This window comes from Microcebus murinus, chromosome 3 (genome assembly GCF_040939455.1).
Source record: "Microcebus murinus isolate Inina chromosome 3, M.murinus_Inina_mat1.0, whole genome shotgun sequence".
In the NCBI taxonomy this organism is placed as follows: Eukaryota; Metazoa; Chordata; class Mammalia; order Primates; family Cheirogaleidae; genus Microcebus; species Microcebus murinus.
In genome coordinates, this window is record NC_134106.1 from 25,326,751 (window position 1) to 25,344,199 (window position 17,449).

The following is a 17,449-nucleotide window of genomic DNA, read 5'->3' on the forward strand; positions in this document are numbered from 1 at the left end:
CTCTCTGGAGTTTACGACCAGCCTGTCTCCATTTAAAAAATAAAAAAATAAGCAGCCTTGAGTTGTGGTTTCTCTGGACCCTAGAAATAAGCAGTTAGTGGCATTTCCAGCCAAATCTTCTTTCCTTTCTTTCCGGGGGCCCCTTGACTCGCCACCAGCCCACAGGGGAAACCACAGGGCAGCCCAGCGGCCCAGCACAGTTCCCCCACGAGGGCACAAGCCAGCAAGGTGGGGCTTCCTGTAGATGAGGGGGCCGAGGGTCAGAGCAGCATAGTGGCCACCCCTCACTAAACCAACCCCCCTTCATCCCAGGCGGGAGGCTAGCCCTGGACAGTCGCTCTCTTCCTGTTTTTACTCCACCCAATCCCATTTATGTTAACATGCACAAAAACAGCAAGATTTGCTGGTTTGCAAATCTGACACATTTAAGTTAAAAAAAATATTGAAGATCATTTACAAAGAATGAAATGCATAGCTCTGAGTATACCTTTCCATGAGCTTGGATAGATGAATAACCCATACCCCAACAAACACACACAACGCTTCCATCTCCCCAGAAAGCTCCCTCATGTCCTATCCCAATCAACTCTCACGCTCTGGTGCAAACCACTTAGGAAGAGGTTTCATTCTAAGGTATCCCAGTTTATTTAAGCAGCCAGAAGCAAGGAAGGAGCACAGAGGAGGAAACCGAGACGCAGGAGCTGGATAACGTGAAGAAAGCACAAATCTCATCCCTGTCCCTGTCGCAGCATGGGGCAACGGCTTGTTCTTTCTCCCCTCATTCCTATTGAAGCAACACATCTTTCTTCCCTTCCAAAGGAAGTAACTTCCAAGAGAGGCCCCAGAAAGCTCCAGCATGTCTCCCTGGTGGCTCCTCTCACAGATCTCAGGGACCTGCCAGCCCCACACAGCCCTGGAGCTTACTCCCCCCAGCTCCCATTGCACTTAGCACCCCTCGACTAGTGCTCTGATGCCTCCTCCTCCAAGAAGCCTTCCTCTCATGCTGCAGTGTCGGTGCCAGCACCTCTTCTTTGTACACTGAAGGGTACTAGCTGGAGCCCTCAGGTGCAGCCAGACCACGTCAGCAAAAGCAGCACACAGTGGTTCAGCCACTGGGGTGAAGACACGAGGACAGTGGCACTCACCCTAACAGCCGCAACTACCCCCAGGCTCCCCTCTGCGTTCCTGCTCATGGTCTGATGACATCCTGTTTAACAGTCCGTGAAAACAACCCTTGTTATGATATCTCCACGTTGTTTATGATAGTGAGACAACGTGGAAACAAGCCAAACGTCAACAGTGGGGCATCCATTAAATAAACTGTGGTGCCATCCACACAATAGAAACTGCACATCCATTAAAAATAACCCTGAGGAAGGATATTAATAGACACAGAGAGCTGTCTATGAAAGGCATCTCAGAGACCCCCTGTGGTGTTAACAGCAGTTGTTCTCTCTGAGCATCCAGATTATGGGCGACTATTATATTCTTCTGATTTGCCAGTACTTTGTGCAAAGACTATGTGATATGAAGTAACAGCTATTGAAGAGACTCAGCCCCCCATTGTTACCTCTTGAGGAACACAGCGCACACAGGAAGTGCAGAATGTTACAACAGCAGTCTGGCTTGCGGAACTGTGTGGGTGGCATTGAACTTCCCACATGCTCACTTGAGGCAGGCGTCTGTGGCTGCCTTACTCAGTGGCCGCCTTCGTGGTCAGAAATCTCATTGTTTGGAGGACGCTGGCTGGTCGGCACCCTGAGGAAGGCTGGCTGTTCCCACTGCCCCTTCCACGTGGTCTCCTGCCTCCACGATTTTGTTCTTTCTATTCCCTCTGTCTGAAGAGCCATCTGACATGGTTCAGCAGGTGTAAAGCCTGCCCACCCTTGGCAGGCAGGATGGCCCCTCAAAGATGCCCTAATCCTTGGATCTTATGTTACATTGCTTAGCAAAAGGGACCATGCAGATGCAATTAAGGTCGCAGACCTTAACGTAGGGAGAGTAGCCTGGATTATCCAGGGGGGCCCTACCTAACCACACACACCCTTGAAAGCACAGAACTTTCTCCAGCTGGGGTCAGAAGAGAAGTGGCAGAAGTCAGAGAGATGGGGCACATGAGAGGGCCTCCACCCCCACTGCTTGAGCATGAGGAGAATCTGGGCAGCCCCAGCTGACGGCTGGCAAGGAATTGAGTCCACCCAACAACTGCAACACGTTTAGAAGCAGATCCACTCCCAGACCTCCCGGAAGGAACGCAGCCCTACCCACGGTTGATTTCGACCTTGTGAAACTCTGAGCAGAGGACCCAGTAGGGCCACATGAGCCCCACACGTTCCACCCACAGAACTGTGGGATAATAAATAGGTGTTATGTTAACCTGTTACATCTGTGATCATTTGTTACAGCAGCAATAGAAGACTAATGCACCATCCTTCGGTATCAGTACAAATGCCACGTGTGTGAAACCGCCTCTGATTCCATCTGCACATGAGGGTTCCCTTCTCCGAATTCTCCAAGCACTGGGCCCCGAAGTCTCTTCAGCCATCGCTACGGTCCACCTGGCCTTGGGGATATTTGTGCACGTGTCATATCTCTCGTACTCTGTGCTACTCAGGGGGCCATCTGAGGCTTGTGCATCCTCATTTTCCTTTCAGGGCATACCACAGCACCTCATAGGTAGCCAGTGCTAAACTTCTGTTGAAAGGATGGCTCACTACCTGGATGGATGTTTGTTGTTTAATAAAATAAATTGTGATGGAAATTAGGAATTTGATTATGGACCCCAGAAATATTTTCAAATGTAGAAAAGAATAGCTGATTGATGATGGATTCTGACAGCATAAGAAAACCTATAATGTAAAAAAGTAGGATATCTAAATCTTTTGATGGTTGGACTCTGACTGCTCAGGCAGTTGGCCCAAAGATGTAAATTAATACACAAAATAAATAGGATTGCAAGTTGGGATCTAAAAGGTTTTACAATATAACCTCTTAAAAGATTCAATTTCTGACAACAGGGAGGTTTAAGGTAATGAATGTTCTTCTCCTGCTTCACATAGATAGAAGTGTTGTAGAAAATGTAATATAATTTTTAACATCTGCCCTGAGCTCAAAAGAAAGAAAGGGAAACTCTCAGGTTCCAAAAAAGAAGAGGAAACTCAATATCAGAATGGGAAGAGCAAGAGTAGAGCTGATATTTTGTTTTGTAGCATAATCTACTCTATGCTAATTCAGGTGAATTGGAAAAAGAAAGAAAAATTAGAATGTATGGAAATAAAAGGATGTAAAAACTTAGAATGAAAATACAATTTTACTTAAGCAGGAAGATAGAGTCAAAGGAAGCATTAGCGAACTGAAATGTAGACCTAGGAAATTATCCAGAAAGCAGCACAGAGATAAAAAGATGACAAATATGAAAGAAAGATGAAGACATGGTGGACGGAATGAGAACGTTCAGTATAAGTTTATTTAGGAGTTCCAGAAGAAAAGAATAGAGAGAATGAAGGAGAGATAATGATGCAAGAAATAAGGACTTAGAATTTTCCAGACTTGAAAACAAACTCTCAGTTTGAAGAAACAGAATGAATCCCAAGAATAGTAAATAAACAGTTAATCCATACCTAGATAATGGCATGCCTATTTTACAGAATACCTTAACAGAATAAAAGCAGCCAAAGAGAGGAGATATTAACCTGCAAAAGAATGACAAACTGACATCAGAAAAATATATTCCAAGGTCTGGCTAAATCAATATCAGCTATTTCAATACCCAGCTAAATCATCATTTATGGATGAGGGCAAAATAAACACATTTTTACAAAAAAAAAAAAAAAAGAGTTTACCATTCTCAAACTCTGGCTGAAAAACTACTGACAGACGTGCTTCTGAAAGAAGGACATGGAACCCAGAAGGAAGGAGAGGTATATAAAAGCAATGATGAGAAAAACAAAAATAAGTATGTGAGTAAAACTAGACATTTGACTGTACAAGAATAAAAACAACAATGACTAATCAGCGTGTTAAAAAGAGGTGAAAGTAAAATACTTGATTATAGAAACATGGAGGAAGAGAGGAGAAAATCAAAGTTAATGCATTCTAAGCTTCTCGTACTGTGTGGTGACAGTGTAGAAATATTAATTAAACATGGGCTTTGCTAAATCAAGGGTGCCTGCTAAAAATTTAAACATGGTTAGTAGAAAAACACCAAAGGAGAAGATAGAAATAAGTCGAAGTATACTATTACTCACAATTAATGTAAACACATTGTTTTGCCAGTTAAAAGAGAAATATTCTTAGATTGCATTTAAACACACAAACACACACCCCAATCATATATACTATTCATAAGAGACCAAACCATGCACTAACAATATATACTACTTACAAGACCCAGCTAAAACATGACATGAACAGTTGAAAATAAAGGAATGGAGAGGTACACTCAGAAACCCCAGTTTGGGGTATGTGCCTTAGAGGAGAACCTCATACTTTGCAGAAGGAAGTGTGTCCAAGGTCGTTTACCACAGTGCTGTTTGTAACAATAGAAGATTGGAAACAGTGAAAGCATCCATTAGTATGGGGATGAAAAATCAATTTTTAGCATATACATAACATAAAGCACTACATAACAGATAAATGGTTAAATCAGATCAAATGGGCCAAGATGGATAAATATTAAAAGCATAGTGTTGAGTAGAAAAAATAAGTTGCAGAAGGATATCATGCTATGATCTCACTGATGTAGTTTGTTTTCTTTAAAAGGAAATTTTTTATTAAAGAATAATATTAATACATATATAAAAATGTACAAACCATAATGAACAGTTGAATGAATCTGGAAAGGTGACATACCCTGAAACCAGCACTTAAATGAATGGAACAGGACCAAGCGCCCAGAAGCTCCCTTGCTCTCTCCTAGCACCACATCCCTCCAAAGATAACCACTATGGAGCTTCTAACCCCGGCCAGGTGCAGTGGCCCATGCCTGAGCACTTCGGGAGGTCGAGATGGGAGGATCACTTGAGGCCAGACATTCAAGATCAGCTTGAGCAACATAGGGAGACCCCCTCTCTACAAAAAATTAGCCGGGCGTGATGGCTTGCACCTGTAGTCCTAGCTACTGAGGAGGCTGAGGCAGGAAGATCACTAGAGCCCAGGAGTTGGAGGTTACAGTGAGCTATGATGACACCACTACATCCCAGCGTGAGCAACATGGCAAGACCCTGCCTCAGGGAGAAAAAAAAGTATGTGTGTATAAACTCGAATGGGGAAGTTATATACCAACCAGCAACCTTAGGATAGTCATTACCTCAAGACAGAGAAGAAAATCTATGGGTGGGGGGATAAAATGGAGGCTATAGCTATACTTGGAACATTAATTTTTTTTTTAACCTGGAAAAGAAATATGAGCAAACAAACATTTTTAGAACTGAGTGGGAAGTATGTTTCTTTTATTTTTCTCCATATTACTTATGTTTGATACATACTGTCATCACTTTTTTTAAGAAAAAAGTTCTTAAAGAAAAATTTACACCTTCCACAAGAAAGGAAACAAATTCAGTGTATGTGATTACAATCACAACATTCAAAATATGACTAACAGACCAGACATTCCACTACTAGGTATAATTGTCCCAATACATGGAAAGGTTTTAAGGAACTAACTACAGCAACATAATTATGCGGTTTGATGAGGGATTAGAAGCAAACATATCACTGAGAATCACCAATTATAACTCTTTTGCAGAGATGGTCATTCATTGTGCTAGAGTGGACACCTCATAAGTGTCTATTTAGAAATAGGAATTTCTTGATATGTTCGTTCTTGCACTAGGAGATTTCTCATCTGTAGGGAGATTGTTATCACAATTTGCGTCACAGGACTGATGCATAATTAGACAACTGAATTAGCAGAAAGGATAAGTCAGGAAACTCAGGTTTTCATTGTGTCATTGCCACCTCCAGAGTCCTCAGTCACCTCCCCTCTGCTGTCAGGGTGGTAGGCTAGACCCAGCTTTCTCCACCTCAGCTCCACTGACATTTCAGGCTGAGCAATTCTTTGTCACAAGGGGCTGCCCTGTGCATTGTAAGGCGTTCAGTGGCTTCCTGGACTCTACCCACCTGATTCCCAAAGCCACCACTCTTCCCCTGTCGTGACAACCAAAGAGGTCTACAGACATAGTCAAATGTTCCCTAAAGAGCAAACCTATCCCCAGTTGAGGACCACTGGGATTGTCCCTGCAGGGAATGTCCCTTTCAGCTCCAAAATGTTATGTTTCAGTTATGCCATTTGAGGGATACACCTAATTTTATCAGCACCCAGGTATACATTAATGTATGAGAAGCCAACAATAGCCAGGCAGACATCTGGGGTCACATATGTGTGGCTGCTCAATTGCTATCTCAGGAAAAGAGGCACATTCAACAGAATAGTAGAGGAAACTGACAATGCTTTGACCAGGGTATGTTGTCTATTGTGAGAATGAGGCAAGTGGCCATAGATAATGATTAGGACCCAGCAGAAATTTTAGTTTATCATCAAGATCAACCTAGTGCACATACTTGACCTCATCAGACTGAGTCTTGGCTCCCACCAAATTGGGAATGCCCATGTACATTATATTACAATACAGCTCCCCCTCTACATAATACCCAGAGAGCAGAGATGCAAACATGTTATGTTTTTAAATTAGGGACATCCTGTCATAGGGTGGTTCCCAAGAAGCAAAGGCTTAGAAGGGATTTGAATGCAGAGATTTATGGTGGGAGAGCTTTCGGGATGAAGAGAATGAGGGAAGTAGGATAGGGCAGGTTAAGATGCTAAGCAAGGATGTGGTCTCAGCTGGATCTAGTTTCAGTCTCGTTCTTGGGGTGCTCTGGAAAGGAACTGCACAACCAGAAGAGGTGGTTGCACCTTGAGGCACGACTCCAGCCTTCTGCACCTGGTGACAGTCTGTTATCAGCTGTGAGCTGCCTCAGTGTGGCCAAGGTGCATAAACTCCCAGGAGAGCTGGTTTCTGTTATAACTGAGGGCCAGTCTCAAGATAATAGGAAGTTATAGTCTGTTAGCAGCCAACATTTATAGGAACTGGCAACTCCCAGCCCAATAAAACGATTTGATTTGCAACAGTGTCTACGAAAAACACACAGTATAAACACGTTTGAACACTAAATTTACAAAATTCTTGTACACAGGCTCAGAAAATCTTGGACCAGCCAAGAACTGACATTTATTGAGCACCTAGCATGTACCAGGTGCTGCAGTATCTCATTTAACTTTACACCACTGACAGTATTTCTCTATCCTCCTTTTATAAATGAGGAAACTAAGGCTCCGAGAGTGATTAATTTGCCCAAGGGAAGAGAGCTTATGAAAATGCTGGAGTGGAGGAGGCATTCACTGGCTGCCGTGCTCTTTCTGCCACAGCCTGAGCTTAGCCAGCACCTGGCAGAAGCACAAGGCACAGGTGTAGCTGAGGGAGGAGAAAACCTGGTTGTGGGACTTGAGGACAAGAATACTGAGCTCTTCACAAGCCCATCTCCTCATCAGCTGAGGTCCACAAATTGCCAAAAACTCGACTACAGTCACATCTCCCAGAGGGGCGGCACTCTTGGCCGCCAGGGGTGCGGAGGTGGGGTGGAGGCTGTTGCCAGATTAGATTAGTTTACAGGAGAGCCTAGGCCTGCTCCAGAGCCAACAGCTACCATGGACCATTGTCACCAATATCTTCAAGGGTTTATGATGTGCATAGGGTCCTTGCAAGAAGCTTGGCCCACCCCCAAGAGAACAAAGAACACTTCTACTTGACTTTTCCTGGGGCCCATGGCTCTCCAAGAAGATGGAGAAACGGGCCAAGACCTAATGCATTCTGTTGTACCTACATCCCACAACCTTGGAAACGCTTACCATTAAGTGAGAACCAGGGCCCCCAGGGTGTGGAGGAAGTGGCCTGAGGGTTGTTATCAGCAATCTGTGCCCCCCAGTCTGAAGCCGCCTCCACTCTGAGGTGACTGTTCTGCTTCTGCAAAGAGCTGCAGGGAGTCTGCCTCCCCCAGGCAGGTGCTACAATGACCAGGTACCCCCTTTCCCTTGGATTCTGAGCCCAGGCTGGAAAGAAAGGGGAGAGAAGGAAGGAAGAGGTGTGTGTGTGTGTGTGTGTGTGTGTGTGTGTGTGTGTGTGTGTGTGTGTGTTTTCTCCAAGTAGGGAAGCCAACTGAAGTATGCAATGTAAAAAAATTGTAGAGCCAGCCTCACCCCATTGAAAGAGCTCAAACTTTGGCATCTGGAGATCTAAGTTTAAGTCGCTTCTACGAAAATGCAAAATGGAGATGGTTGTGTCAAAGGTATCCAAAAGGAGCCAGGAGGGCAGAAGGAGTTGGACCCCCAGTCACGTACACACCCGGATGAACTCTGACCTGCTGAACTGGGACAAATTGTGACCTAGCCGCATTTGATACTGGGCCTGATCCCTAACCTGGAGAAATGGCTACACCAAACTAGATCGCTCATCAGCCAGAGGCAGCCCTGGCTGTTAATCAGCTGTCGTCAATCACGGACCATCCCACACCTTCCAAATACCGGAACTTACAGAACACTTCTGTGAGCCCCGGCTCCACCTCAGCTGGGCGGAACACCATTTAGCTGCTTGCCAAGATCACACAGCAGCAAAGTGGAGGACACAGGATTGAACATATCAGCTGATTTCAAAGCCAGCACTCTGGTCTGCACCATCACCTTCTCCCCGAGCCTCAGTTTCCTCATCTGTGAAATGAGCACGATTGTAATACATATCTCACAGGGTTAGTGCACGAATTACATGAAACACTGCACAGGCAAGTGCCTTGCAAATTGCTCTAAGAATGCCAGCTGTTGTCATTATCAGACAAGATTAAACAGCCTGGGTAACAAAAGAAAGCCCTTCTCCTCCTGCATTTTTGATAAAGGCCTGTGAAGATAGCTGATGGGATCTTTCCCCAGTCTGGTCTGTGCCACTTGGTCAGCGGTGGGGAGCTGACAGGCGACTCTCCCACCCATTCTGGTGCGCCGGGAAAACCACATCAGTGTGAGAAGCTGAGACGTAATAACCGATCATTTGCATCATTTGTGCCAAAGTATAATATTGTGAGCTGCTCTTATCTAGCTCAAGACCACAGCTGTCTGTGCACTGCCTGTTCCCCATCACCCCACACCTCATTCTGGTGGAGAGTTTGACTTGTTCGTGCTTCTTTCCTCCCGGCTGAGTTCTGGAAAGCTTACTCACCATTTCCCTGCGCTCTTCCCCCTTAAGCCATGGTCAAGAGCCTGGGAATGGCAAAGGCAGCGCTCTGCAAAGTGCTTTTTAACCCCACTTACTCTCCATTCTCACCGCAGCTCAGCAGGCAGGTGTGATTATCCACGCCTGTTCTACAGATGGAAAGACTGAGGTCCAAGGAGCTCAGCGACTTGCCCAGGAGAGAAGAGGGAAGCTGAGGAGAGGTGGAGGGGTTGGGGCAGTCCATGTGTGTTACACTCAGCTCCCAACACCAAGAGTGGACGGAGGCATTTGTGTGTCTCTACCCGGGCCAGGTGCTCAGTCTGGGCTAGGCGGGGAGCAAGGAAAGGCAGCACCCCGCAAGGACATCAGCAGCTGGAGGACGCTGGAAATCAGCGCCTAGGGGGAAGAAGAACACAGAGCATGTGCACGGGCCAGTCCAACATTTGTTGACAGCTCACAGATCAGGACAACAGGCTGAACAGAAGGGACCTGCTAGGATGTGGTGGAGACAGCAAGATGGGAGGAGAGGGCAGCAAGACACATGCCACTCAGACTCTTCAGAAAGTGCTCTGTGCTCCCAGTGCCAATGCAGGAGCACAGCAGTACAGTGGGACAGCCCGATCACCACCCTTCTTATACCCCTGCCCCTCAACATTCAGGACTCAGTCTCAGGAAAGGGACCCTTGGTCTCACTCTCGGGCGGTCACCAGGGCACAGTACAGAGCTCTGCTACCTTCCTCCCTGTGAAAAAGCTGGAAGGGTGGAGATTCATAGTGGAACAGAGGAGGCAGGGCAAGGATGTGAGAGTATTTCTCCTGGACTATGCTGGAGCAAGTTGGCCTGAAGCTAAGTCCTTTCCTCTGTTGGGGCTGCATCGCCCCCTCCAGGCAGTCCTCCTGGGTGGCCCCCTCCGGCGTGGTCACAGTGGTACCCTCGCCCTGCCAAGCAGGAAGTGCAGCTCACTCTCGCCCCCTTCTTCTTGCTGCCGTAATGCCTGGTCTGATCCAACCGCAGCTTCCCAAGCAGATCTTGTGGTTTGGGTCTCTGAAGGTCCCCCTCCCCAGCCTCACAGGGGAGACCCCTCAGACGCACTGACTCTCCTCTTTGGCAGGGAGAACTCGCAGCTTGCTATGTTCAAAGAAAGACCCTCTCCCTAATCTCTCAAACTTCAGTCCTTTATTCCCTTGAGGTGGGTGATGAGCTAACAGTGGCAAAGTCAGTTTCCAGCCAGCCTCTCTGCAAATCTTACAGAGATGACTTGGATTCAGCACCTCCCTTTGGAATGAGGGGACGTGTTCCCCTCTGTGGGGCGGAGGGAAGAATCCCACTGTGTCATCCTGTCTCAGGAGCATTGGCATATCGGCATAAACAGGCATAAAAGCACATGACTGTCCTTGCCACAGCCTTTATATTGGGCCCCAAGCTCTCTCTACATGTCTTCTTCCCAACCAGCGTAACTAGATTTCTACCATATCCCTGAGGTCCCTGACCCAAAGCTTGCATAAGAGAAAGCTCATTTGACTGGTAGGTGTATGTAGCTTAGAAAGCCTGGACCAATACCCAGGCAGCCTTGCTGTAAGCCCGGCTCTGCCAGGAAAGGGCTGGGGGACCCTAGAAAAGTCAGTGACCCTCTGTTGGCTTTTGTTTCTCTCCTCTAACACAAGGAGATTGTGCTTGATAGTCATCAAGGTCCCTCCAGTTCTGGGATGCTGAGTTGGTCCAGGGGGTTGTACCAGGCCAGGGCAGTGCAGTTCAAGGGCAGAGATGACGCTAGAATGGCTTTGTGCAGTGCCTGACACTCCCACTCCCATCAACGGGCTGCTTTGTTTCAGGTGAAAAGATCGTCACAGGATCTGTCTCCTGCCTTAGGGACATGTACTCCCCCACTTCAGGATAGAGACAAAGGAAAGGGCAGGCCCTGGGCCTGGGGGCAGCAGGGTAACTGCATGCTTTACCCGTTGAAGGAAGCTGTGCTTTATGAATAGTCTTGTCCCAGGATCCAAAATAGGCAGCCAGTGGCCTGGCTTCCAGGCTCCCCCTCAGCTAAAGACAAAAATATCCTGGGCTCGAGGATGTTTCCAGCCATAAATCAATCATCTAGGACTATTTCCATCCTTGTCCTTGCCCAGCAATCCTCCTACAGCCTCCATCCTGCCCTCCTGTCCTGGCCTCTCACTACCCAGCTCTGGAGGAGGAGGAGGAGTTGGCATGCTCCGTGAGCGTGGTTGGCATGTGTCCACTCTGACAGGCAGATTGACTTCCAATGTACACCAGGTTTCCCGGCCTGCAAGGCCAAGGAGTTGCCCACGGACGGTGCTAATGTCTAGGAGCAGATGTCTCTGAGTAAGCCCCGTGGCACGGCCAGGGGTAGGGTTCACCCTTCATGTGGTTGCGAGGATTAAAGGACCTACCTCATAAGGCTTCTGGGAGGACTAAATGAGACCCTGTAGGGAAAGTATTAAATTTGGCACATGGCGAGTTGCAGATGCTCAGAAAATAGGAATTGCCTATCCCCTGCTAGCCGTGCATCTGGAGCTCAGACTCCCACGGCCGGCCCATGTTTTTGGAGAGGAGATTTTTTTTTCAGTCTAAAACCCTAAGTCAGCTTTGAATCCCCCTCTTGGAGAGGCCTTGAGGGCATCTGGTCTAAATCAGCACCCTAGTGACCAACCACAGATGCCTGGCCAGCTGGAGGACAGTGTCTCATGTTCAGTCTTCTACTGCCCTCTGCAGGCTTCAGACTGTACTGCAGGCAGTGTTGACTTCTTGTGCAACGTGGAAAAGACCAAGGCATCTCACTTTATAGACTCTACAGACTGGGACAACAGGGCAAGGCACAGAGTTGTATTGTGGAATACAGCACCTCAGAATATCACCATCATTTATAGTTCACAAAGCACGTGCTTGGTGGATTTTCAGGAGCCTTGTGTTCTCACACGTGTACCTAAGCACAGAAGAGACTGAAGGGTCATTGCTTAGCTCTAAGGTCCTCAGTGATAACCAGTGACAAGCCCCAGAACATCCCAGAAAAATCATCTGAAGTGGATCTCAATATAAATACCTCTTTGATTTTTAAAACCCTTCAGCTTTGACCAAGCTATAAATAGCCAGGGTATCTAGAATACTCTGAAGATGGGAATTTTTTAATGAAGTGGGGTGTGGGTGTGTGTGTATGTGTGTGTGTTTGGTGTGTGTGTTCCCAAGAAATGAAGACTTACCAAGACATGGAAAATACTAGCATGTAGTGTGATTATGATGATTGATCAGCATTTCTCACATGCCAACCAGCTGACTGTTTATTAGTGACATCAAGCACAAGTTCAGCTACATTGTTTCCACTATGCTCCTTCTGGCAAGAACCATGGATTCTGTCTGGCAGAAGGCTGGGTGAGTGTTTTATACAGTGAAGGCACATGGCCAAGTCACATCATCCACCCAACACCACACAGGGATGAAATCACATGCTGGAGCAGCGAAAGGGGATGTTTGTTTTTCTCCTGTTCTCTTAACCAACCACAGGAACTTGAAGGAATCTAAGCAGAGCCCATTAGGCCCTGATATCATACAATAGTAAGGGAGCCGAGTCTTTAATCTCTTATATAACTGGAGTTTTCAGGTCATATATTTATAGACTTTTGGAGCAGGAGACCTTAGAGATTATTCCAGTCCAGCCCTTTCATTTTGCAGTAAAATGAAGCACCGGAAGGAGAAATGACAGTCCAAGGTCACAGAGATAGTTAAACCCAGCGGGGATGAGAACCCAGGCTCCTTGACTCTTTTTCCTCCAACTGATCTTGATTTGGAGAGCACAGTTTTTAGGTGGAATTACTCTGGCTTCAAATGCAGAAGATTTTTAAACCTAACTTTTTTTTTTTGGAAGATACACAAAGAGGAAGGGTAGAAGATCTAGCAGAGTGATGGTCAATGTGCTCAATAATTGAGTTGGTTGGATTTTTGCATTATGGCATATCCTTAGTTTATGTAGCTTAACAAAATTGGATCCAATTAACCCTGAATTTGTGTTATCCTTTATTCTCTCCAATGACTGAGAGGTGGTTAGAGGTTTTAATCTCACCCACTGCCTCACTGCAAAACTTGAGTATGGATCTGAAGTTATGACATGATGTTTATTGGTTTGAAGAAAAGGCTTTCTGAGGAAGGCACACAGATTTAGAGTAACTTTGGTTTGAACCTCTGAAGGTTTGTAAGAATCCTCTTTGAAGGACAGACACCATCAGCACTTGAAGTCATGCAGGCTGTCCAGTGAGTGGGGACACAGCACAGCTCTTCCTAAACCCATTCTAAATACATGATTAAAACAGAAATGACCATAATTGCATATTCGCCACTTAGGACTAACAGTTCTAAATTTGCTTATCATTATGTTTGCAAATCACATTTTTGATCAAAATCTTCCAATGCATTCAATTTTCTTCCAAATGCCATCCTGATGAGTCACAGCTTTGTCATCATGCGACTTTTATAGATCCACGTTCTGCAGTATGTGCTTCCTGCTCCGTGGAAGCCCTGACACAGCACAAGAAGACTCTGCTGGGGACGTTCTCTTCAGACCCTCAGAGACCAGGGCTTGCAGTTTTCCGTTGCACCAGTGACACACTAGGAAGGAACAACAGAGCTCTCACTGCCAAGGGCTGGCTTTGCCCCTCCCACCCCCTCACATATGCGCACCTCCCTCTAGGAGGTGCCCCTCCAGGACCAAAACCACTCAGCAGTCCCTGACCCTGGGAATGCCCCAGGGCAGGACCCCTTAATCTCCTAGTCATTAGCTTATTTTTATTGAGCATGTTCCTTGTGCAGGCACTCTATTAAGCTCTGGAGATACGGTGATGAACAGTATAGAAGTGGCCCCTTCGTCTGTGGCACTCACAGTCCTTAAAAAGCACGACTGACTCACAGAATCAGTTGCTATGTGATTCCATGGCAGGGATTTAAAATCACTGGTGTGTTGTAACATAGAAAAGTACCTTTAAGTCTGGGGCCTCATAGGGGCTCTTAAAATGATTGAGTTCTCAAATAACTCAACAGTAAAAAAATAATAATAATCCCATGAAAAATGGGCAAAGGACATGAATAGACATTTCTCAAAAGAGGACATACAAATGGCCAAATGCCATTTGAAAAAATGCTCTATACCACTAATCATTAGGAAATGTAAATAAAACCACAATGACATATCATCTCACTAGAATGGCAATTATTAAAAAGACAAAAAAATAGCGGATATTGCAAGGATGTGGAGAAAAGGGAACTCATATACCATTGATGGGAGCATAAATGAGTACAGCCACTCTGGGAAACAGTAGGAAGACTTCTCAAAATACTGAAACTATAACTACCATATGATCTAGTAATCCCACTACTGGGTATTTATCCAAGGAAAAGAAATCAGTATTTCAAAGGGATATCTGTATTTGCATGTTTATCACAGCACTATTCACAATAGCAGAGGTATGGGATCAACCTAAGTGTCTATCAGCAGACAGTTAGATAAAGAGAATGTGGTATACACATGCAACAGAATACTATTCAGCCATAAAGAAGAATGAACTTATGTCATTTACAGCAACATGGATGGAACTGGAGGTCATTAAGTAAAATAAGGCAGGCACAGAAAGACAAATGTTGCATGTGCTCACTCATATTCGAGAGCTAAAACACTTGATCTCGTGAACACAGAGGACAGAATGATAGGTACCAGAGGTGGAGAAGAATGTGTGGGTGGGAGGGGGATGAATAGAAGTTGGTTAATGGGTACCAACCTACAGTTATAGAAGAAATAAATTCTAACGTTTGAGAGCAGAATAGAGGAACTATATTTAGCAACAATATTTTGTATATTTGAAAATAACTAGAGGAGAGGACTTGAAATGAAACCAACACATACAAATGACAAACACTTAAGGTGATGGACACCCCAAATCCCAACTTGACCATTATACATTCTATGCATGCAACAAACACTCATGTGTACCCCATAAATATGTAAAATGTTATGTATCCGTAAAGGAGAAACAAAGATTTTTTTAAAAGGATCGAGTTCTGCATCAGATTATGTGTGAGGAGCTAACCTTGCAAATTGTATAAGCCTCTTGGGAGCCATGTCTGTAACACCCCACTCTCCAGGAAATGGGGTTTGGGTAACTGTCAGCATTGGAGCCATGGCGGGCTGTGGGAAGGTTGCCCCACAGCTGTGGGTATCCTCACTGCCTGGGAGCTGCGCACATGGTCTGTGTGATTCTCACCCCACAGCTAACACTATCGGCAGACCCGAGGGAGGCCTGGATGGAGACCCACATGCCTCCTTCATCCACAGTGCTGAGGTTAGGGACAGCAGATCTGCTGCCCTGGGGGGTCTCCTGTACCTTCCCCATGCCTGGAACACTTTGGGACCATGAGTACCCACTTTACCCCTAAATCCAAAAGACCTATTAGATTTCAAAAGAAGGAAACCCAACTTGAGCATCAGTAAGAACCCAGTGCTGCTAACTCAGCAGTGGTTGTGGTCGAAAAGGCAGTTGGAGAGCTCTATAAGTGCAGTGTCCAAACAGGCTGAGCTGGTTCTGAGATTCCAGCAGTGGAAGAAGCTGGAATCCTACAATGTTCTTCTTTTGCAGGACATTGCCCACTAAAAATATCACATAGGTGCTTCCCAAAGTAATTCCAATGACTATGGAATTCCTCTGCTACTTTTTGCTGCATATACCACCAAGGTAGTTATTGATAACCATATAGCATAGTCATCTGGTCTCCTAAGGTTGCAAAGTCCTCAAGGGCACCCGTGTGTCCCCAGTATCAGCATGGTGCTTGGAATAAATGTGGTTGATCTAATTCATTATTCCCTCTTTTTTCCCTCCATCTCTGTATACTCTGTATACAATATCTTTAACAAAAAAAGATCCCCAAATGCTTATGACCTACACTAAAGATTAGGCTGTCTTGACTTTTATCCATCACCCTTATCTAGATGGAAAACGATGAAATCTGTGGGTGATGACTATGCACCATATGTTCCTCCAGCCTCTAGGCCCAGCTGCAGGCTGCAGCTTTAAGGGGACTTCTCATTATTCTCCTGCAAGTTCAAGTGGGTACCTCACACTGCAGAGTGAAGAGCAGCCACTGACGCAAGGCTGCCCACTTGAGAGAGCCCGACATCTCTCCTCCCTGCAGAACCTTCCCTGCAGTTTGCCAGCCGATCCCTGGCCTCCCCCGGACTGAGTGGGCACGTGAGAAGCACCATACCAGGGTGGTGAACTGGTCCACGCAGGCGTTGCGGATCTTCTCCGGGGTGGCAGGGCTGTCTAGCCGGAAAAGTTCCTTTATGTTATTGTCTGAGTGCTGAGCTCGGGCTGCACGGATGGCATCCTTGATGGCGAAGAAGATGGAGGCAGCCAGAAAGAGGGGCGGCTCCCCGACAGCCTGAACGGACAGGGCATAGGGCAGGGGTTCAGGCTAGTGGCCCCAGCCTCCACGCCACCACACAGACCCTGTGGCGCTCACTCCTGACCAAGCAGGAGCCCTGCACCAGGAGGGCTGGTGGTGTCAGGGAAGCCACCACCCAGCACTAGCGGGCAGTACCACACACAGCAGGAAGGCACATTTGAAATTCATCAGGGGCTGAGAACAGTCAGGCTAGTAAACAACTGGACCTCATGGGCATATTTCTTTTAACTCTTGCTGTATAATTTTTAATAATATTTGCATGACACCATGCAAATATCATGTACCATTTAAAGTTACCCTAGATCATTATATTTTATAGACAACAAAATCTGACATCACTGTATCCCTTTCTTCACAGTCACGAGCCTAGGGGCACAGTCCACCTGCAGCTCTGACACTAGCATTTACAGACACCATGATCATCCCTACAGCATCTGCTGGAATTATAGGCATAATGGCAAACAAGAATTAAAACACTTTCTAGCAGAGGTTGGTTTTCTCTTCCCAAAGCATAGATCAGAGACCACATATATCAGAATCACTAAGGATACTTGCTAAAAATGCATGTTCTGGGGCCCCACCCCAGACCTAGTGAATCAAAACTTCTGTGGGTGGGCCCCATACAGGTGCATTATATATCATGAGCCGCAGTGATTCCAATGTGTGTAAAGTGTAAGAGCCGATGGCAAGGGTCACAATGTGTCTCTCCGACACACACACAAAGTAAAGTAAAG

At 46.0% G+C, this 17,449-nt stretch overlaps 1 protein-coding gene across 1 annotated transcript in view; it reads right to left on the bottom strand.

The window, feature by feature from the left end:
* Positions 1–13,362: 13,362 nt before the first annotated feature.
* XDH (xanthine dehydrogenase) overlaps positions 13,363–17,449 on the bottom strand; it is a 69,544-nt gene continuing 65,457 nt past the window's right edge. Inside the window, exons 37-38 of the mRNA XM_012788369.3 lie at positions 16,515–16,691; positions 13,363–13,871 (exon numbers count right to left, since the gene is read on the bottom strand). Coding sequence (XP_012643823.2) covers positions 13,821–13,871; positions 16,515–16,691 — 228 coding nt within the window. The 3' untranslated portion in view covers positions 13,363–13,820. The remainder of the gene's footprint in view (positions 13,872–16,514; positions 16,692–17,449) is intronic.